Source organism: Aythya marila (genome assembly GCF_965140915.1).
Source record: "Aythya marila genome assembly, chromosome: 2".
NCBI lineage: Eukaryota > Metazoa > Chordata > Aves > Anseriformes > Anatidae > Aythya > Aythya marila.
The window spans coordinates 33,919,580-33,941,962 of NC_139043.1; the positions used below are offsets into that span (position 1 = coordinate 33,919,580).

At 39.2% G+C, this 22,383-nt stretch overlaps 1 protein-coding gene and 2 long non-coding RNA genes across 3 annotated transcripts; 2 read left to right on the plus strand and 1 right to left on the minus strand.

Moving 5' to 3' along the window:
• Positions 1–5,269: 5,269 nt before the first annotated feature.
• On the minus strand, positions 5,270–9,951 carry TOMM7 (translocase of outer mitochondrial membrane 7). Its single transcript, XM_082755286.1, has 3 exons — positions 9,809–9,951; positions 6,658–6,706; positions 5,270–5,490 (listed from the first exon to the last, which is right to left on the minus strand). Exons 1-3 carry the CDS (start codon positions 9,909–9,911, stop codon positions 5,475–5,477), a joined length of 168 nt encoding a protein of 55 aa, XP_082611412.1. The 5' UTR covers positions 9,912–9,951; the 3' UTR covers positions 5,270–5,474.
• A 102-nt stretch (positions 9,952–10,053) lies between these two features.
• LOC309874366 lies at positions 10,054–21,307 on the plus strand. Its single transcript, XR_014316821.1, has 5 exons — positions 10,054–10,065; positions 13,656–13,691; positions 16,290–16,445; positions 20,515–20,574; positions 20,851–21,307. It is a non-coding gene; the product is annotated as an uncharacterized lncRNA (long non-coding RNA).
• LOC309875127 lies at positions 10,075–11,948 on the plus strand. The gene is made up of 3 exons (XR_014316994.1): positions 10,075–10,338; positions 10,921–10,991; positions 11,899–11,948. It is a non-coding gene; the product is annotated as an uncharacterized lncRNA (long non-coding RNA).
• Positions 21,308–22,383: the final 1,076 nt, after the last annotated feature.

Consider the following 22,383-nt stretch of genomic DNA (forward strand, 5'->3'; position numbering starts at 1 on the left):
AACTAGTAATTTAATTTAAACAATAAAATAATGAGAAGATAAATATACAATAGTATACATCACAGTCAGACCCTGAAGTTCTAGAAGTGCTGATAAATATACGTATTAGTATAAACCTTATGGTATTTGATGATAAAGTTTCTTTAAACTCTTACTTATTGAATTGAATGGTTAGATAACAATTTCAGATCTCTCAATGAAATACTTTCTTCCTGAAATGATGAAAAATAAAACCAACCCTCTCACCCCCAGAAAATGCAGTCTCTGCAGGCTCCAACACTGAAAGACTATTTCATCGCCAAGCTCTTAACTAAATTAACTCAATTCTGTAATTTTAACATATTTACCCTAATCTCAGTATACTTTCAAGGCAGACTTTGGGGGTCATAAGATAACACAGTACAGAAATTTTGCAGTCTGAATTCCTACTGAATTACCAGAATCTAAGAAGAATCAGTCTTTCAAGAGAAAATCTATATGCAAAATAAATAAATAAAACAGTAATCTTCAAATTCAGAAAACTGAGATTTGATTTGCCCTACCATATTTATTTCTACCAGACAGTGCTTCCCTAACACAATATGGGCAATATTTTATTGTTTCAGCTAAATTTTGACTAGTTTCAATAAGAGCAAATGTATTAGTGACTAGCTGTTCATCTCTTTGAATTTATATATAAATAGATACAATTTTACATTCTGCAACATATAAAGAAGGAAAATGATATATTTGCAAATTATATTAAGAGTTTTACTACCTGAGAGAATCCCTACTGTGGCGCACACACACACAGATGTAAAATCACCTACGGAAAGTTCAAAGTCCAATCTTCAGCTTAAAAGAGAAAAACTGCCTACTGTTTTATCGCTAGTACATAGCAATAGTCTTCCTCTCTCTTCTTCCACTTCTGCTAATAATTTGGGTAGAGATGAAAAGGGACCACATCTTGACTACACCTGTAGATCCCACATTAGCAATATTAACAAATACAATGAAGTTCAAAGATGTTCCTCAAATTCCAAGACCTATAATCCTTACTAATCATACGGCTCAGTGACCTGGGACTGGGCTATAAGAGAAAATGGAATTTGTTAGAAGGGAAACCATTTGGGATGAAGGCAGATATATGGGCAATCTTCCAGTCTTGCTGGAAAAGGCCTGTTTTCCAGTTGCAGTGTTACACCATTTGGGGGCTTTCTGTAAGAGTAAAAAAGATCCCGAGAAACACCATTAGGACATAACTGGAAATCCAGGTTTATCTCACTTCCCAAGCTACTAACTGCTCATTGCTTTGCAGTTGCTTGAACTTCTTAAGTTATTGTTGATAGAAATTTGATTTCTTAATCACAAGAAAATATAAGAGTAAATTCTCTTTTCCACTTGGCGGACGTGCATCTCCTCTGCCTTACCCATTCTCTAATCCTGAATTAATAGAAGCATAACTAAGAAACAATGAATGTAACCCACAAACAGTTACTGCGTTGCACACCATCATGGAAAAATATTTAGAAATTGCAATTAACTAATCAGTTTTAAAAAGTAAATTAGTCATATGACATTAAACCAGGATGTGGTTTACTCCTGTGGTGAGAACAGATGTAATGAGCTTTTATTTCCAATATTCATCATAAGTACCATCATAATTTAAATTCCAAGTATATAAGGAGATATTTCCAAAAATATCCAGGGTATATAGCTTGTTTTAGCATTTTTTTCCCTGTTAAAAGCATGTTAGAATCCTGTTGTATTTACAACATGATGCAATAAAAACAAAACTTAAGAAGCACTTTGTCATCTACAGCCATTTTGTGAGACAGCTGTACACAGAAAAGCAGCAATGGTTTTACACATTGCCATCGTGTGGGCCTGTTGTTACAAAATCATGATAATTGCTTTGGTTTGCAGTGTTTACATGTTTGAAAACTATAGGTTTAAGTTACTTTGACTTTTGCTGATGACTTAAGGAAACTAAGCATGTATTCTCTTGCTTTTTAACTGCGATGCGGTACAAAAAAATGACATTACGCTGGCTGTGTCTACACCAGCAACTTGGAGAACAAAATACTTGTTCCAAATTTCATATCAGCTTCATTGTTACCTCAACTGACCAGTCCTTGAAAAGCTTTTGGGGCAAAAAGGTAGGTTCCTTTGTAGATTAACTTACTACGAACAGATCTGTAAACCATTTTGTTTATTCTCCCCTGTTCAGTGGCTACACTACAAGGCACAGAAAGTCTTTTCACACCATGCTGTCAGGAGATCCCAGGAGAAACCCACCAAACTCACAAGACTCCCCCAGCATTACACACCAAGCATGACAGGGCTCTGCTCCTTGGCTATGTACACACCTGTATTTTTCTCACAGCTTACATGATTTTCACTTCTAAAAACCTTGTCTGCATTTCATACTCCTTTACCCTCACCTTTATTTTTCCAGACCCTAACCTTCTCCTTTTTAAAAAAAAAATAATAAAAATCTAATATCTTTATCCCCCTTTACATTTGTAATGACCATGCCCTAGGACAGTTCTTCAGAGATGGAGCCTGCCCATTTCTTCAGTCCTGGCTTAAAGACAATTCCTTCTTCACAGATACTCTCCTCAGACACCCATCAGGCCATTGGCTGGTGCCGCTCTTGCAGGAGGAGGCCAAGGAGGTGGAGCAGGACCTTCCGACATGCAGAAATGTTGACTTCCTCGTGTCAAAGTACCTTGCTCATGGTACTGCAGGTCACTTGAGATGGACAACAGGGCATTCTTCTCACACTAAAATCCTTGAGATTTGGCCAAAAAAAAAAAAAAAAAAAAAAAATCCCAAAGGTTTGATAAACAGCATAGCAAGCTACAATCTATGTCAACCTTTGATCTTCCTAAGACCAGTCCAGGTAGAAACACTGCCCTTAGCCTCTTGCACAATTATTTGCACAACACACCCCAGCAACAGCTTCCCACGTGGGGCACTACACTAAGACTATGGCAACCACAGGCATGCTCCACGTCCACTTGGCAGGCACAAGGCATGCGGCCGTGCCATTCCTACGTCCGGGTAAGATCCGATAAAGATACCTCAGAGCGGGTACGTTCTGCACAGCACACAGGTAAGCACGAATGATTTTATTTCACACCTCTCAGAGCATGGCCAAAGCATAAACTTGAATTAAGCTGTGGAAGTCACGGCCTGATTTTCAGTAAACTACACGTTCTGACTTCATTCAAACATCAGAGTTCATGCCTGGTCTCAAAGGACTGCATCACAAATCCCATTTCTGAAAAGAAGCCATACTTGGCTACAGAAGCCACTGATCCACGTGACAGAAGTCTGCTGAGTGGGAAAGCCCCTGTTTGTTTCTAAGTGTCTCCCATCCCATGGTAAAACAAACGCTTTTGGGGAGTCTGACAAACAGGAAATGTATTTGAGTCCTTCCACGTTAATCCAGAGGCCTGCCCTCTTCCTCCTAGCAACACACAAACACTCTTGACAAAACTGGTGTATTTGCTGAAGTTATTTTAAGAGAATTAAGATGCTTTATAGTAATCTGTTCAAAATACAACTTCAAAGAACAGGGATCTGTTCCTACAAACATGTCTGAATTTTGTGAAAATGACAGCAACTACCAAATAAAATCAAGGTATTTCTAACAAAGACTCCCTTCATTTTTAAGTCTTAAGAGAAAAAGACTTCTCTGATCCTGTTTTTGTTACGTTATTAGTTACCAAGACTTCTGGTTAATGGCTATTCAACTCTTTTCAAGATAAAAATGAGTTTGTAAGGAGTTTCAATTACTTTTTATTTAGAGAGAGAAACACTGACTGCATTAATCGAACAAATTTGTAATATATATCAGCATTCAATTTAACTTGACTTGAACATACTAGGAAGGACAATTTATTCCTGAACTTCAAAGGCCACAGGTTGCATGTTAATGACTTTCGTGAACCACATTTGATTTATTTTAAAAGAAAAACAATTGCAGTCATTTATCTATAGCAATGATTCACTAAAAATTTGTTATCCAATGTGTTTAAAGCAAAATTCTCAGAATAAGCACTGCCTAAGCAATACTTATCTAATAATTCCAAGTCTAAAAAAAAACTGAACTAATTACTTACAAGGGAAATTTTGACGATAATGAGGTCACAGAATCCAGCCTGTGCTTAACATATCCATGCTTATTTATACACTTTTAACAAAAGAGACAAGAACACTTCCCCATTTGGAACTTCTTGCCAAATACTATTGTTCCTGGAAAGCTGCCAGAGCGACCATGCGGTGGTTAAGACCCACAAACCACATCCCCAAATCTGACACACAACAGAGTATATGAAATACACTTTTGCAGGTGTTTTGGTCCACAGTTGCATTTTGGGTATTGTGAAACACAAAGGTTGACTTTGAGAAATCCGTGTTACTTTGCACTGCTACCTTTGATACACTGAATATACTTTGCACAGTAACATTTCACTACGAATTCTGATTGCTCATTTTCTCCTCTGCTATCTCCTATTCCTTAGTTAAATTAAATGTAAAAACTGCCTGAAAATCTACAGGGTTAAAAAAATCAATCTGGAATGCCTTTGTTGCAACATTGCAAAGAAACTTTTTGTTTGTTTTGTAAAGTATCACTGAACAAATACAAACTAGCCTGTATACTTCTAGATGGGAGAGTACGGTAACCTAACCAGTTCAGCTTTTTGTGCTCTGGTTTCATTACTGAAATGGAGAATGCCAAGTGAAGACAAAACCACCGTATTCCAAAGAACAAGACTTTGGAACAAAAGAAAAACACACCATAATATAAGAGTCTTCTTCCTTCAGCTGTACATCAGTAACTTCTACTGTACACAAACATACACACATACACAGCAATTTTGTCACGTACTCCCAACCCTACCCCTAAATTACGGAAAAATTAAATAGTATTTAAAGGTAAAGTCAGAAAAACATATACATCTCTCAAGCCTTAAGATATCCAGAGCCAAACAAATCCAAAAGAAAAAGAAAACAAAAACCAGGCCTGCACAGAGCAACCAGCTGCAGAGGCTTACCAACATTCAGGCAGAAATCTTTGAAGAATATCAAAACTTTTAAAACATCAGCTCAGTTTTCTGGTTATCATGAAAAGGAATAGTTACCCGAAATTTAACCTTGTTATGACGATCTGTGGGGGTTGAATGTCACCAAATTTAGAAAAAAAAAAATCTGGTTATCGTTCCTATAATAAAAAAATACTATATTATATGTAATGTAAAGACTTGAAAACAACACATATGCATTCAAATGTATTTATTTAATTACACTGTGATGCAAATAAGTTAGGTCCATATAAACTCAATTTTGTTGTATGTACAACCTATGTCTTTAGCAAGCTGACTGAGCCAGCTGGTGTAAGTGTCCGCCTCATCCTCTGGAACATACACATCTTCAGACCCTTTCTCTGTCCATCGTCTGGTTCTAGAGCAGGACAGCCACATCTTTCATCCCCAAAGCAGACTGAAAGGGGGAAATGAAGGTCAGATTCACAGTATGTGTTTGTTTTTAAATAGATTTTTCAAAAGCACAAGTCAGAAGAAACAGCCCTATAAAAGTACAGAATAAACACTACCCATAAAGAACTGTGAAATAAAGCTACCTTTAAAATAAAATTTAAGCCTATGGAGCATGAACATGTGCCCAGAAGAATGAGCATCTGTAAGCTTTGGAGTAAAACCAAACACATGCTTCTGGTATCTGTATATCCTGTTATACTAACTTTATGTCGTGCAGACATATGCAATAAACCAAAGAAAAGAAAAAAAAGTCTCAAGATACTAGTGAAAATAAACAGAAATACTGCCAGAAAAAAAAAATACTTCAGCAACTTAGTTCTTAAGACAATAGGATATTTTACTGAAACTGTAACATCCCTGAAAATGGAATTTCTACGGTTAATATATGACCTTGCAAACAATACACACCAATCAATTATTTGTTTTAGCAGCATCTCTGGTTCTGTACAGCAAACAAAGCTATTTCAAGAACAGTAAGAGTAACACTTCCTTCATAACCTTAATTTTGGTAGTTTGAGCCATGGAAACTCTCCAATAAAATTCAAATATCACAAGAATTCAAGTGTTATTAATGCCAGGATGTTGCAGCAATAACAAATAGCCCCACAACAACCAGGCAATGAGAGCATATGTACTTTGATTCATTACAGTGATTAATATTAAAGGATATATCCCTTTATTTAATGCAGCTTTTACACAGTTTCCCACCCTACTTGCAAAGATGGAAGGAGACTGGGTTTTATTTTAAACTCATGTTAGAAAGCTAAGTAGTTATTCCTAGGTGCAGAAAGAAACTTGCATAAACTACCCTGAGAACAGATTAGAAGGGCAGCTTCCACTCAAAAAGTACAGGAAGTTCCATATATTAAAAACTGCCTAAGATTAAGAGCAAAATACTAAGGCCCTCCTAAGAATTCGGTTTGCTGTCTGTTCTGGTTTAGATTTCTAGGCAAATAAGAACTGTGACCAGCTCTGTTATCACCCAAAACAATTAAAAACTATGGATTAAAGCAACTTTTTTTTCTTGCTGTCCAGCATGAGCAGAGATGACAATTAAAACCCTGATCATCTACAGTGGTTTTTTTAATGCACATTTGGACCTGATACATACCTCCAGATTGTCGGCTCGGGCATTCCAGGATCTGCACCCCTCTTAAAACCTGAAGTGAAACATACATTAGATAAACACTCATATGTATGTGCAGATTTTTACACAGCTAGAACAGCATCAAATCATTCCAGCCCATTAAATTGCAATAAAAAGAACAGGGAGCTGTGATTCATGAAGACATAAACTCACCTCAACAGAAACCAAAGGGTTACAAAATAGTCAAAATAAATAGACTTGGGTGTATTTTCTTTATTATTATTACCTGTATCTCTCTCTGACTTAAAATTCAGGGTCAGCTAGCTATGTGAGATGGTGGAAATGAGTTACCCCAAACATCAAGGCACATGTGCATGCATACACGTACCCTGTCACGGCTTTGACTGGGATGGAGGCGTTTTGATTTTTTACATAATGGCTTGTACGATGCTGTGCTTTGGATTTTTGATGAAACTTAGCAGCGATAACACCAACGTTTTAGTTGCTGCAGAGCAGTGCTCACGCAGAGCCAAGGACTGTTTAACTTCTCACACTGCCTTGCCAGCGAGCAGGCTGGGGGTGCAGCAGGAGTTGGGATGGGACACAGCCAGGACAGCTGGCCCAGGCTGGCCAGAGGGACATCCCACACCATATGGCTCAGCAATAACAGCTGGGGGAAAGGAACAGGAAGGAGGGGATGTTCGGAGTGATGGCATTTGTCTTCCCAAGAAACCATTACGTGTGATGGGCCATGCTTTCCTGAGGATGCCTGGATGCCTGCCTGCTGGAGGGAGGCAGCAAATAGATTCTTTGGTTTGCTTTTGTCTTAACCCACAAGTTCTTGCACTTTTCCCTTTCTGATTCTCTCCTGCACCCCACATGGGAAGACTGAGCAAGTGGCTGGGTGGGAACATAACCGTAACAACCCCCACATGCAGATTTTAGGTGTTATTATGAAAGCAACCTGGTCAGACAGCATCAACAGTGACACCTGTAACTGGTAATAAGGGCTTGAGGAGATGTCCTGTGACGGCACCTGAACTTACAGCAATATTTCAATAATAGCTCATTGAGTTGAAGATTAGAGAATTCTAAATCTTTAACCAATTAAACTTAAAACCATTTTGGGGAAAGGGGGTGGTTAATTACAGAGAGTTCGTCCCCAGCTAATGACTCAAACACTGATTCACTAAAGCAAGTGTACACTAGAGAAGCAATTCAAGGTACAGTTTACTAAATAGCTTTAACTCCTGGACTGTAAATTAAGTCCTGAAACAGAATCATAAAAGACACGCATTGTTCAACAACATGCTTACTATGTTTACTGTACAGAAACTGATGTTATATGGAAAAAACATATTTACAGACTATAACTAATCAGTGACAACTTTCCTGAAACACAGGCCATGAAGGTTAATGGAAAAACTCACATTAAATTCATGGACACTGGGTCAGCCCTTTGAAGATAACCTTGTCTGATTTGAGGCTGTTAAACATTCTGACCTATTTTCTTTCACTGCCATACTTTCCAGCAGAAGTGATTTAAAATTCATGAAATCATATTAGCAGTTGAACTACGTGTGTGAAACAGATTTAGCTAATGTTTCTGTTTTTTCTTTTTGCTTGTTTTGTGTGTGTTGTTTTGTTTTGTTTTTTTCCCCCTAGTACTTTTAAATAAGCAAGCCAATTCAACAAAACTGTACTGGTCTAATTCACCTAAGAGGGGCAGCCACTTCAAAACAAACATTAAAAACAAACAAACAACAAAAAATACAACCTGACCAATGACCTGGAATTGCACATCTCAGACTCCCTTGTACTTATTCTGAACATCCTATCCTGACCCAGGTCTTCCAGAGAAAATTAAAACAAATTGCTGAAGACTTCATTGCCTGTGTTTAGTTTAGCCTGCGTTTCATATACGTGGGTCAATACCAAAGTTTGCCTTGAAGCAGTGACACCAAGCATGGTGTAGCCCCTTGCCCATGTAATTGCTGTACAAAAGAGGTTCCCCCAGTTCTACAGAATCTGAGTGGCTGCCACCCCCAAATGTCTGCGGCAGACAAGGGTGGCACCTGCTTACACTTTATGTCCTTTTATTAATTACAGCAGGCAAACTTGTAAGAAGACAACATAGATGTGGAACAGCATACTTATCGCTTGCAGGTAAAAAATTAAACAACTACAGTTTTGTTTCTTAGGGTTACTCAACAAGAAATATACCAAGCATCCTGACAGCCCTGCCCATGGCGGGGGTTAGCACTAGGTGGTCTTTAAGGTCCCTTCCATAGCTTCCATTCTTTGGTATTGGTACAGCTGCAAACACAGTGAGATGGCTTTATTTAAAGTGCTTAAGTTATATGCTTTCCTCAGAGCAAAGAGTGATTTTCTCAGATACTGTCGTAAAAGTGAAACCAACTGAAAACCTCAGCAGGAACAAAAGTAGGTCACAAAGCACTGCTGCAATCCCACCCCCAAATAACCAATTTGGAAATAATCAATAAACTAAGAACGAAAACGTAATTAAACTTTAACCTGACTCTGCCAAATGGTTTTACTCGTTGTGTTCAAAGTGACCCCTTTTATTTCTGGTTGTTCGAGCATGTGTGTAACTGATTATCTATTAAGCGCCTCGGCCCTTTAAATTGGGTTTAGATTTTATATATTTTTACGTGTTATATTAATTCCCCTCGATTAAAAGAGCCACTCAGCTCTGCCTGCAAACACAGCCCGGCTGTAAGCGCGTTAGCGCTCAAGGTGAAGATGTCTGCCTGCTTCGGCCGCCTCCCCCAGAAGGCCCCACACATTTAGGGCACGAAGCCTCCTCTCCAGCCGTGCCTGGTGGCTTCCCCGGCACCTTTTGGCAGAGAGCAGCGAGCAGGAGCCCCGGCCCCACCGCACACACACGCTTCTAAGCAGCCCGTGCCCTTCAGCCACCCCCACCGGCGGCACCACCGCGGGGCCCCGCACCAACACACCCCAAAGCCGCACGGGGGCTGAGCCGAGCGGCTTGGGGAGGCTGCAGCCTCCACCCAGCCTCAAACAGGGGGGTCCCCAGCCCCCTGCCCGTCCCCCCCCGAGCCCCCCAAGCAGGCGGGGGCCGCCCAAGGGAGGCCCCGCTGGGTCGCCGGGCGGCGGAGACCCGCGGGAGGCCGGCGCCCCCGCCGCCACTGACCTAGGTAGAGCACGACGGGGATGAAGCCCCAGCGGATGGCGAACTGGCCGCCCTTGAAGAGCTGCTGCAGCCGCTGCTTGGCCTCCTTGCTCAGCTTCGGCATGCTGGCGGCGGGGGAGAGGGAGGAGGAGGAGGAGGAGGAGGAGCCGGGACGCGATCGTCACTCGGCGCCGCCGGGGAGGCCGGGAAGGGGGAGGCTCGGCCCGCCCCGGCCTGCCGTGGGGGCCCCTCTGGCCGGCAAGGGGGTGAGGAAAGCTGTAGGTCGCTATTTTATTTATTTATCTATTTATTTTATTCCCGCAGCGCTCAGGTTTGTGCTCCGTGGAGGCTGGGAGGTGGCGTCTGGTCAGGGAAACGTGAAGGGGGCTGCCCGCCGCGCTGCGGGGACGCACTGCGTGGTCCCTGAAACCTGGGGGCTGCAAGGTCGGCGAGGGCGATCGGGGAGAAGTGGTGTGCTTCTAGACCTAATTCTTAAAAAAAACGCCTGTGCAGAGCTTACGGCTTGTTGTCCTCGCGCACTCAGAGCCTGGGTAAGCAGTAAGGCACTTTTTGAGCGTGTCTGGTCTCTGCAAGACTTCGTCGCACTGCCTTAACCCCAAGGTGCTCTCAGTTCGACACCGCTGCCCGTGGGACATCTCACTGCATGGTGGCGGTGCCTGCAAGGTCGGTCATGGCCGTGCTGCTTTCATTCCTGCTTGAGCAATCCACTGTGTTTTACTGTAATGCCACAGCCAGGCCTGCGTGTTCCTAATATCACTGACGTGGCAGCAGTATTAACACTGGCAGTCTGTATCGTCTGCTAACTGTGTCAAACTCCTGCCGTAGTTTGGAGGGGATTTAATTGCATATAGAAACAGGGGAGTAAAAAAAAATCACTAAGTTGCTGCTTGTGGGAGACCAGAAGTCTATTCAGTTTTGTTCATAATCGTGGTTTACAGTAGTAGTTTACCTAGGCAATAATTTCTAGTTCTGTAGCCCACTTGTCACCTTAGAAACAACTAAAGGACAGTGCTTTTAGATGAAAAAAAAAAAAAAAAAAAAAAAAGAAAAGAAAATTAACTCCAGAGCTATAACATTTACACAAATAGCTTTTTCCACATTTCTCTTTCCAGTGCATGGATGCATATTCCGCCCTTCAGAGACAATGAAGATAAAAATTTGTAGCTTGCTCCTTGTTTCCCAGGTACGGACAGGTAGCCAGTTGCATCAGTGATCCTGGTGGCCCGCAGTTTGCGTTTCTGAATGTCTACTGACAGTCAAAATGTGGGGTATACAGGATTATTGTGGTGATGTAGTGAGAAACATACCCTCTGTCAAGTTGTAAATGCACAAACAGCCTGTCCTCATGAAAACCAGTGCACATGCTATGTTTTCATATGCATTAAACATGTGATGGGTGACACCAGTAATTCTAGTCAAAATCTGTAATCTAGTAATTCTAGTAATTCTGTGGCTGATATATGTAATGATGTGTAGTAGGTAAAGCTCAGTTCATGAGTGGCTTCTTTATCAGCCGAACAGCTTATCCCTGAGGCTGCAGGCCATCATGAAGCCGCTCCTCAGCCTCCTTTTCTCTGGGCCGAACAAACCCAGTGACCTCAGCTGCTGCTCATATGTCTCACCCTCTAGACCCCTCACCATCTTTATAGCCCTCCTTTGGAAGCTCTCTAATAGTTTTATGTCCTTCTTATATTGTGGTGCCTAAAACTGTACAGAGGACTCAGCATATTAACTTACTCACACAGAATAACACACAATTTCTCCTTTTGGTGTCATTTCCATTCAACTGTGCCTGCTCAGAAGCACGTAATGATAGATTTTTGGGCTTCCAAGAGAATGAACAGAAGGGGTTCATTTTAAGTAATGCTACATGCAGCCCTGTCAATGAATTATTTCTAAGATGTCCGACATATCCAACAAATACTTTTAACATATCTAACATCCTCATACAAAGATGGTCAGAGGGCTGGAGAACCTCTCCTATGAGGACAGGCTGAGGGAGTTTGGGTTGTTATTGGGGTTGTAGTAACACTTCTGTGAAGGGTATTGGTTTTACTTGAATTATTTATTTTCTTTTGTCTGATAATCAGGACAAAAGCACTTGAAATGGTGTGCCCAGGAAATCAGAGAAACAACAGCCATAAGTGTTGGGTGACAAAAGTAGTAATACTGTATTGAAAGCTTTTCATTACAGAAAAACCCTTTGAATTTCTTTTGTCATGTAGTTCATGGGACCAGCAACAACTGTAAAATATGAAATAAAGTTGCAGGGGTTTTAACTGGCACAAGAATGTGAATCCGTAATGGGGTTTGTTCATTTGTTTTAATTTGATTAGCAGTAATTCTGTACGTGCTATGTTTTCATAGCAAAGAAATCACAGAATCACAGAACTGTCTAGGTTGGAAGAGACCTCAAGATCCTCTGACCTAACACTAACAAGTCCTCCACTAAACCATATCCCTAAGCTCTACATCTAAACATCTTTTAAAGACCTCCAGGGATGGTGACTCCACCACTTCCCTGGGCAGCCCATTCCAATGCCTAACAACCCTTTCCGTAAAGAAGTTCTATACCACTGTAAACTGGCCTCATGTTTCCATTTTTAATGGGTGAGGGAGAGAACTGAAATTCTTGCGGACAAGTCTGAATCATTTAAGCTTCAGTCTCTGGTTCAGGGAAATAATGGCACTTGGATGGCTTTAGCCATTTTTGTTGCCTGGTACAAGGGGTACATTTCAGGCTAAAGAATTCCAGACCTCTGAAGTTTTATCTCAACACAGCACAAATCCATGCAACAGTGTGTGCAATCCAGAAGGCTGGAGAATGAAACAAAATGAAGTAACCTGTTAAGGTCTTGAGACAAATTACTGTAAACTCTACAATGGAAATCCCTATGTACCTCCATTATGCAATTACCACTTTTACTTCTGAGATTTCCTCTTCCATTTACTGTGAAGAAATCGGATTAAATTAATCTGCTGGAAAACAAAGTTAAAGTTTGGCTCTGTTTAGGAGGAACTTATATTTTGAAGATACTATGGTAGATATTTCATACTGTAAATCGTTATAAACAAACAATACAGGACATATTTAACAGATTTCCAATCCGGGTTGAATCTTTATGATGTCAGTGAAAAAGGGTAGCATATAATTCCTAGGCTTTATATTTTACTTAATTATTGTGATTAAACTTTCTATAGTGTCCTAGTAATGATCATCTTTTTCTTCCATTCCATTTTAGTATTCCTGTTCAGTTAGTTTAATAAATCCCAGCTACTCTGCAGTACCACTGCTCTAGGAAATGCTGCTTGTCAGTTTGTGGAAACCACATTTCACAGAAACAAATAGAAATGGAAAGCACTACAGTCAAAATAAAAAAATAAAAATACTAAGGCTGTGTGATTATGCCATTTGGGAAATGTCAGAACTCTAAAACGTCTCTTTTTCTCTTGATTGTTGTAAGAGCAAAATCACTTGGGGTTTAATACATTTGGGCTTTTGCAGTTAGCATGTTTTCAAAACATTGAATTACAGAGCAGTGACACATCAATTTTTTCTGTCCAGATTACTGTCTCTTTCATACGAATTTCTGTGTGAAATACATATACACTGGCTGTACTCTAGCCTCTATATAATATTGGATATTTCTAAAAACAATTATTGTCAGATGGGTGTCCAGAAAATGAGTAAAGTGTGATCACTTTACTAGGTGAGTCTACAGTGGTAGAAACAAAAGGCAAAGTGTATTTTTTTTATATATTTAATATAATTAACGTACTATTGATTTGTTAAAAAAAAAAGATAGAGATGGGTGCAAGGCAATAATTATGTTATTTTTCATTACAGCTCCTGAGGCCAGTGAAGGACAAACAGCAGTCTGAGGTGAGAGAGCATTCAACGAAACCTCATCAAATGCTTTCCGAGTTCTTTGAGAAAAAGTACTGTTGTGCTTAAAAATTAAATATTACGTGCTGCACACAACTTTCATTTGAACCTGACCTTCCCATTCTCCCCATCTTCATTTAATAATGACAATCAGTGGTTACAATAAAGATACTGCTACTTTCTACTGTAAGTAGTTACCCTAAAAATATAAGAGTTATGTGGATGTTTTTATGATTGTAGTGCTTGGCCAGAGATGAAAACAATCATCTGACTGCTTGCATAGTTGCAGTAATATGCAGAAGTCTGATGAATTAAAGGATTTTCTGAGGCCAAAACTAATATCTATGTTCACTCATTCTTGTTTGTTTTTTTTGTTTTGTTGTAGTTGTTGTTGTTTGTTTTTTGTTTGTTTGTTTGTTTGTTTGTTTTTAGTTAGGCTTTTTTCTTTTTTTTTTAAAGCATCTGGGCAGTAAAGGTTTCAATAATTTTAGAACAATTTTCTTCTAAAGATACTGGAATGAATACTTTTCACTTGTCCACAATTTAAAACTAGATTTTTGGTGCTGAAGAATATGTTATTGTAACAGCACATACCCACAGAGGTTTTACAAGATTTAAAAGATGCTTGTTTTAGGCAGATTTTTACAGAAAGACATGATGAGGAAAACAGTGATTATATTTGGATTTGCAAAACAGTCTTTGCTCTTATTATACTTGTTTTTATATCAATTCTGGTCTTAGTATCTGAGTACATTGTATTAAGGTTAGGCAACCTTAAAACGACTGAGAATGTAAGTCTTTGCTATCAGTTGACAGCATTGCATATGAAAATGAAATATTTCTCTTTGGTCCAGAACATGAAATTGGAGCATTAGAAAAATTGAATTTTAATTAAAATTCACGTATAACTTCCTTACTTCAGAGTGGTTCTAATTGTATTTACTTAACATCCATCAACAAAAGAACATATATGCTGCTGAAATAACTTTTTCTGACAATGAAATATTTGAAAATCATAACCAATCAATGCACAGCATTAGCTTCACTGATTTAAAATAGCGCTTTTGAATTCATTTGTTTCAGTTCTACAAAAGCAGTGTATACAACAACAACTAATTATCTCCTTTTTATAAGCAAAGAGAAGACAAATAGTAAAGCAAAAAGAAGCACCTTGGAGTTGAAACATTCCAGATGGATTTGGAAGAGTTCTGTGTGGATTTTCTGATAGAATATGAGTTTTTGTTATTTAATTTGAGTCATTGTTAAAAAAGCAATATTTTCAGTTACTGTTTATACCCATATGTATCCTTCTTCCTTTGATACTAAACAAGAACAATGTTTGTTAAAATGAAAATTTAAACAAATAAATAAATTTGAATTTTATAAGCATAGCTTTAATTCTTAGTTCAAAGATATTCTAGGTGTTAGTGTTGTCATTATAATAGTTTCTAACAACTCATGTAATGCAAATTAGAGGATGCAATTGCAGAAGAGTTCAGAGCATAATAGGTATGGTAAAAATCTGTGTATTTCTAGCATTTGAATAAGATTACCCAGTCAGCAAAGGAAATGTGTCAAATACATACTAATTCTCTCCCGCTATATCTAAAGGTTGAACAGATTAGTAAATCAATATCTGCATTTAGTTTATCTATCTTGATTGTTCACTCTGGGTGTATTCACTTCAGAAACTTAGAGAAAAACCTTTTGGCACATTTCAAATTCAGCATGGCCTAACTGTGATGTGAAGAGCAGTTCACACCCCTTCTTTGCCAAGCTTCAGTGGGATACACTGCATGAGCTTCCTTCCGGAATGGTGATGTTCCAGAAGGAATGTCAAGTTCCAGAACTTGAATTTGAACCAATATTAACAAGTGTCAGCATTTATGTCTGACTGTATTTTTCATGTTTCAGTAGTTCAGATTTCACTGATAATTGAGATCTTCAGCACAGGGAGGATTAAAATCATTAAAATCATTAAGGTCTTTCATACATGACCAAAGGTAATCCTAGAAAGTTCTTTTCTTCCTTTTCAGGTCATATTTAGTGCTGTCAGGATTAAGTGAAGAGTACCTCATGCTTAGTGAAGTTTTCACCATTAAAACTTAATCTCTTAAGATGCTGTCCCTTTTGACTTTAATACTTTTTTTAAACTTTGTCTATTTTAGCATAATCATATTCCATATTTAACCCAGACAGATGTTTTTAGGTTTTCCTGATTTTAAACTATTGTCCAGCATCTTCTGTCTGTATTGACAGGCTAAGTCACATGTCTCTAAGTTTGTCTTTCACTGTTGCCTTTCGCTGTTTCCTATAAAATTTTATATGAACTCCTAAAGTTTTTGTTTTGAATGACAACCATTTCAGTAAGAATTTTATCATATGCAGAGGACGTTCAAGGAACTCTTGAGAGTTCCTTATGTTCTGCATTATAAAGTCTGTTAGACATACCTGACACAATCTGACCCTGACTTTCAAGCATTTGAAAGGCCCAAATAAAATTACATTTCTATAATACTTTCATTCTTTTTTTTCAAGCGTACATTAAGTGTACATCTGAAGAAACTGCATTTTACTGCTCCATTTTGGGTTTAGGTAGCAACCACAAGAGATTAAATGCTGTTGAGTGTAATGAAGTGTGAAGATGACAAGATAAATGAACCAGAGGCGCCTCATCTTCCAACGCACAGCGGTACAGGTTTTGTATTCCAGACACAAACATCACCTTGAAGTCATACTAGATGAATCGCTGTAAGTATAACTGAGATAATTTTTGTTTGTTTGTTTGTTTTTCTCCGATTACCTTTGTGCTTTAAATATGGTCCTCCTGAGTTAAGCAATGAGTTAATTGCCTGTGAGATTTGTGATGGAAAGTTCTCTCTGAAATAAACACAGTACTAGAAGTTTTTCTTTCTTTTCACACACTGGGAGGAAGGACTGCTTCTAGTGACAGGGTACTAGACTAGACTGATCCTGGTCTCGTAGGATGCTGGTACTTAACTGATACATATAGCTCAGTATATTAGAATTGTTAACTGTACCACAGCAAAATATTTTTCTGTATTTTTTAATAGTCCCTTTAAAACCACGTGCAGAATGTTACTTCCCATGTGAATATTAGTTCTGACAACTCTGGTACGGATGATATGTTGGTGGAAAATGTGAAGGACGGGAATCAGCCAGTGAGCCTAGATGGGACTTTAAAAATATATTTACAAATTATTTAGCTACTATGAAAAAGAAAAGGGAAGCTGACAGCTGACTGAAGGTCTCAATACATTGTATCAGCCTCTCTCAATTTAGTTCCTCTTTTTCGTTACTTCAAGACAACATTGATCTAAAATTTATTAGCAGTGTTTCATTAACACCAGTGGAGGGCAGGCTTGAATTGGAAACTCTGCTTGCTACTTCAATTACTTGAACTTAAAATAACAGATAGTCCCTCAAGCTCAAAGCTGATGGAATTTCTCTGCTAATTACTCTTCCACTGGATAAAAGCTTCTTTACAATTGCTGTTTGACAAAATGAATGTTTTGCTGTGTTGCAGAAAGAATAGTGAATGTTTAAATAAAGATGATAATATGAAAGTGGATGAGTCAGTTTATTAGCAGCTGTGTGCTATTCATGGGGGAGAATCCACGCTGCTTAATAATTAATCACGTATATCTTAAAACGGTTTTTAAAAATGAGTGAATATCATTATCCCCACTTTATAGATGAAGAAACTGAGGAATAGAGAGGTAGCTTTGCAAATTATCGATTTAGGTGATCTGCAGAGGCAAGAACAAAATCCAGATTTCTGAGATCTAGTCCAGTGCTCAAGTATATCTTTTGCATAAATAAACTATGGTATGTCTAACAGCTACAAACATGGAACTGACTGCTTGCAGCCCAAATTGCTGAGGAGCTTACAATAATGAAATGGGCAGGTAACCTGACAGGCAATGCTGTTTCTCCTCTAGAGGCTGGGTAGTGGTCAGATCAGTTGGCTGAAGATCTGCACTAAAAATTGTATGTTATTAAAACAAGTACTCTGCATGTTCTTGCATATTTGTCATTTTTTAAGTTAGATTGTACTCTCTCCAAGGAATGAAAAGCCTTTCTATGTAGACCTTAAAAGCCATTCCAGTCTGAGTACTAGGAAATGTATCGTTAAAAAGTCCATTTGCATACAGGTGAAGGGTTAAGATACTAACTGATTGTTCCTCCATTCCTTTCATCTTTAATTATGAGGGTTTCAAATTATGAGCAAAACTTGAGGCTTCCTATTAACTCACTGAGACTATCCTATTTACTGTACCTGTGGTCAGTAACATTCATGGGATTTGTGACTCATCATTAAGTGTTTTCCTTCATTAAAGCACTAAGTTGGAAAGCTAAATATAGACGCTATTTTTATTTGATTAAATATATGTATTCTACTTTATATGCTGTCTTACGAGGTCATTACCCATTGTAACAGCTTTTAAAGTATTAAAACACTCTGCATTTATTTATGCGTAAGCCTTAGCATAAATTGTTCTGTTTCTAGAAAAGGCTGGAGGCATACTGTTATGAAGCCTCCTATGCCTAAGACTTGTGTAAGACATACCAGAGAACATTTGGTGCTGCATATTAAAAACTCCATGTGTAGAATGAGTGAGCACATTGCACAATGCATTTTTCCTTGTTTCTTATTGCTAGTTTGCAGTGGCCATCGTGTTGATGGTGTGAATTAGTCCTTGGTTTATAACTCCAATGAAAAGGACCACGTTCAAAATCATAAGGTAGAATGTAAATGAGTGGGCACTTAGAGTTTGAACTCAAAAACTGCATAACCTATTACAGTGTTACTCATTTTTGGTTTATTTCTAGACAAATCTTGTTAAAATAAAAGTCAGAAATGTCTGGCAGTGATTTAAAGTACAATGTGGCAATTATCCCAAAAGTTATTACTGTACATTCAGGCAATGAATTTCAGGTTGATAATTTCTTTGTGTACTTTGTGTACCTCACAAAGAGTTGACATCTCCAAATATTCATAACTTTCCATAGCTCACAGAAGCCTGAAGATGCAATTCAAAAGGGAAGAAATTAATTTTCTCTTCTGCACAAGATATGCATCAACACTTTTCTATTTTTAAATGATTTTTTGTGTTTATGGCTTACAAGCTGTCTGACAAGAAAACTTCTCCTCTCAAAATGACCACTAGTTGAAGGTGTTTACTTACAGACTAATTTTGCAGCAAATCAGTACCTGCTTGCACAAGAAAAAGCAAGAAAGCTAAGAAAGCTAATGGTTCAGCTGACTAAAACTGTTGCTTTAAGACATGTGTTTCCCACTGTGAGACTTCTTTATTCTTTAATTCATCCCTAATTTTAAGTTGCTGCTTGTAAATTTCCAGAACAAAATGTTTCATACTCCCAGGGTAAATGTAATGATATGGGGAAGGATACATGTAATATACCATAGTTTAAGTCTAAAATTAAATCTTAATTCCAGTGAATTAAGACCAATGTCTTCCAGTATCTTTTAGATTCCCTGTATTTCAGCATGCAAAGGCTTTAGCTCTTTTGCTTAACAGTCTCAGTCTCTTGCAAAGCACTAATATTCTCTTCATCTTCAGTGCAGAAGTACAATAAAATGGAGGAAGTAGCACATTCTGCAGTTGGAGAGCAAAGATGTGGGTTCATGGGAAGGACAGCATCCGTCTGTCCCCAGATAAATCTAAGTCCATTTTCCTAGCTTGTAGTTGGTTTTGTTTACATTTTGCTCCATAAGAAAAATAGAAACTCTTCTTGGTAAAATTTCCTTCAGATTACAACCAGAGATAAACCCATTCTGTACTCCTAAATTAAAGTTTTGTTGTCAGATAGCTTGTAAGCTATAAACACAAAAATCATGTACAAATAAAAAAGTGTTGATGAAGCAACTATTTGAAATAGGACGAATATGAAAATTAACATTGAAAATGCACTGAAGATGGGGAAAAATGAGAGGACAGTTCCACTGCACCACCTCTATCTGTTCAATACACTGAGCTAAAGGAGAATTTTACCTTGGTGTTGTTACCTGTGTGACTGATTACTTATTTCAGTTAAAACCATTAGTAGTTGTTAAGGGTAAATATGGTTGTGCTTTTGAGGGCATGGCAAGTGTTTCCTACTGAAAGCTTCACAGGTTTTCAGCTCCACTTCCATGTAGCTTCCATATAACTTTTCTTATAGCAGTCTTCGGTGGTATATCTGTTTGTTTGTACTCAACTGTCCCTTTTATTTGTAATACATAACGTGTTCAAAAAGCTCATGATTTAGGAGTAGTTAAGACATTACTACCTCAGAAACATAAAATGTCATTGTTATGTACACTTGTGTTTGTTCTGCTGAGCAGGCCCATCTCGATTACAGAGGGACATGCAGATAATGCCAAATACCTGTCATAGAGCAGTGGCGATTGCTGTAGGCAGATTGACTAAACATTTTTGCTATATTCCTCTACATGAGCACTCAAGTGTCCTTCCCTTTTTCAGTAAATGCCTATGTTTATACTCACTGTCACAGGTAGCAGAGAATCACCCATTTATTCCTTGTGGAGAACTTTGTGGAGTCTACTACCTGTAAGTGGGCTCTGCTTAAATTAGCTGGAACTCCTAATCACAAATCTCATTCTTCACATCCTTCAGCATCCAACAGTCTGCTGCAACTCCTGTTATACCTTCTGGGATTCTATGTATAGGAATTTCTTTTCTTCCCCAGGTGGCTCCAAGCCAGAAACGTATCCATGTGCAGAAATGAGTCTGAATGTTGTTCACACCACTTTTTTTGTGTTTGTTTTTCTTAGTAGTTTCTACTCTTGAACTGATCACCGAAATGCCAGTAAGCCTCGACGTTCGTCTAGTAAGTAAGTACTGCAAAAGCCTTCCTATCAGAGGACTAAACATTAGATGTTACCCAGGAGCCATCTGTATTTGAACTTAGTTATCACAAAAAGATCTTACATGTTTGCTCTGACACAATTATTTATTTATTATTTGGAATTTAGATTGGGCTTCTGCAGAAAGCAGGAAGGCTTCTGGTAGCTCACCAGCCAGTTGGCTTCTGCTGTCCCCAGGGCTAGCCATTAGCTGGCCTTTCCACATGCTTTTATTGACAGTCTGATGCTTGCAATTTTTGCCAGGCCAGTAACATGATCACTGCATAACAGCCTGCCTCACAGCAAGTCAAGGAAAAGAGGGCAGCTGCTAGCAGGAATTGAGACTACTTGGTGATTGATGCCTGGCAATATTCACCAGAGGCCTGAGGAAGGTGAAGGCTTTCAGAGACCAGGGCTAAGCCCTGCGCTGGGTTTACGTGGCAAGGTTTTGGTAGTGTGGGGGGCTGCAGGGGTGGCCTCTGCAAGGAGTCCAGGAGCTACCCCATGACAAGAGTTCAGGAAGGACGGCATCCTGTGGGAGGGACCCCACGTGGAGCAGGGGCAGTGAGTGACCATAAAGGAGCGTTGGAGACGAAGAGTCAGAGACTGACCACAGCCCCCATTCCCTGTTCCCCTGTGCCACTCAGGGGGAGGACGTAGAGTAGGGTGGATGGGTGGGAGGAAGGTGGTTTTAGTTTGTTTTTACTTTGCACTGCTCTAGTCTGTTATCAATAGGAAATAAATTATATTAATCACCCTTACGCTGAGTCTGTTTTGCCTGTGATGTAATTGGTGAGTGAGCTCCCTGTCCTTATCTCAACCTGTGAGCTTTCATTTTCCATCGTTTTTTCTTCCCCTGTCCTTTTGAAGAAGGGGAGTGAGAGCACTGTGGTGGTGCTCAGCTGCCCTTTGGTGTTAAACCACCACAACATGCAAATACTTTACAATTCCCATCACAAACTGGATTCTCTACCTGAGTAAAATATTCTAACTCTAGACCAATCTCAAAATTGTCTTCTCTGGAGTACCTCAAGGCTTACACAGATCAAGAACAGAATTTCACTCTATATTTGTTCTCTCACAACTGATGTTAGAAGGCTTGCAAAGCTTCTGCCTTGGTATCTATTTGTCACACACTTTATCTCAAGTCATAAGGTGAGCATCATGGGGGAAAAGCCTAGTTTGCTAGGAACTACATCAGCCAGCTGATAAACAGTAAGAAGTTGGGGGCGGGGGGAGACGTCCTCTTCAAGGATGAAGAGTCTTAATTCAAACACTATTAAATTACAGAACCCCAAAATTAAATTGGTGAAGTTTAATTAAGCTGTGAAAGCAGCCAAGCACTGGGAACTCAATCCAGCCACGCCACATGTGCTCAGTCTCAGTTCTGCAAGACTGGAGCATCTGTAGCAGGCAACACGGCAGTAAAAAGAGGTTGAAGGGAGGAGGTGCATGGGCAGCTGCCCAAACATAAACAAGCCCTCATCCAGTTGCGTAACAACTCTATTTACAAGATGACATTTAAAAAAAAAAAAAAGGCTGACAACCACACTGACATCCTGAAAAGCCCCATGAACCTGTGTGCATAAGGGTGTGATGCAGGGAGAGGCTGACCCAGGCTCCACTTGCAAATGAAGCTTAAAACTGTCAAATCTCCAGGAGGATGAGGAAAGGTTTGGGGCTTTACTCCAGCTACAGAGGAAAGACGCCACTCTGCCTCCTGCGGGTTTGGCCACCCAAGCCACAAGAGATAAATCTGAGGGGAGGGAAGCTAATGGGCCTCTAACAGTCCTGGTT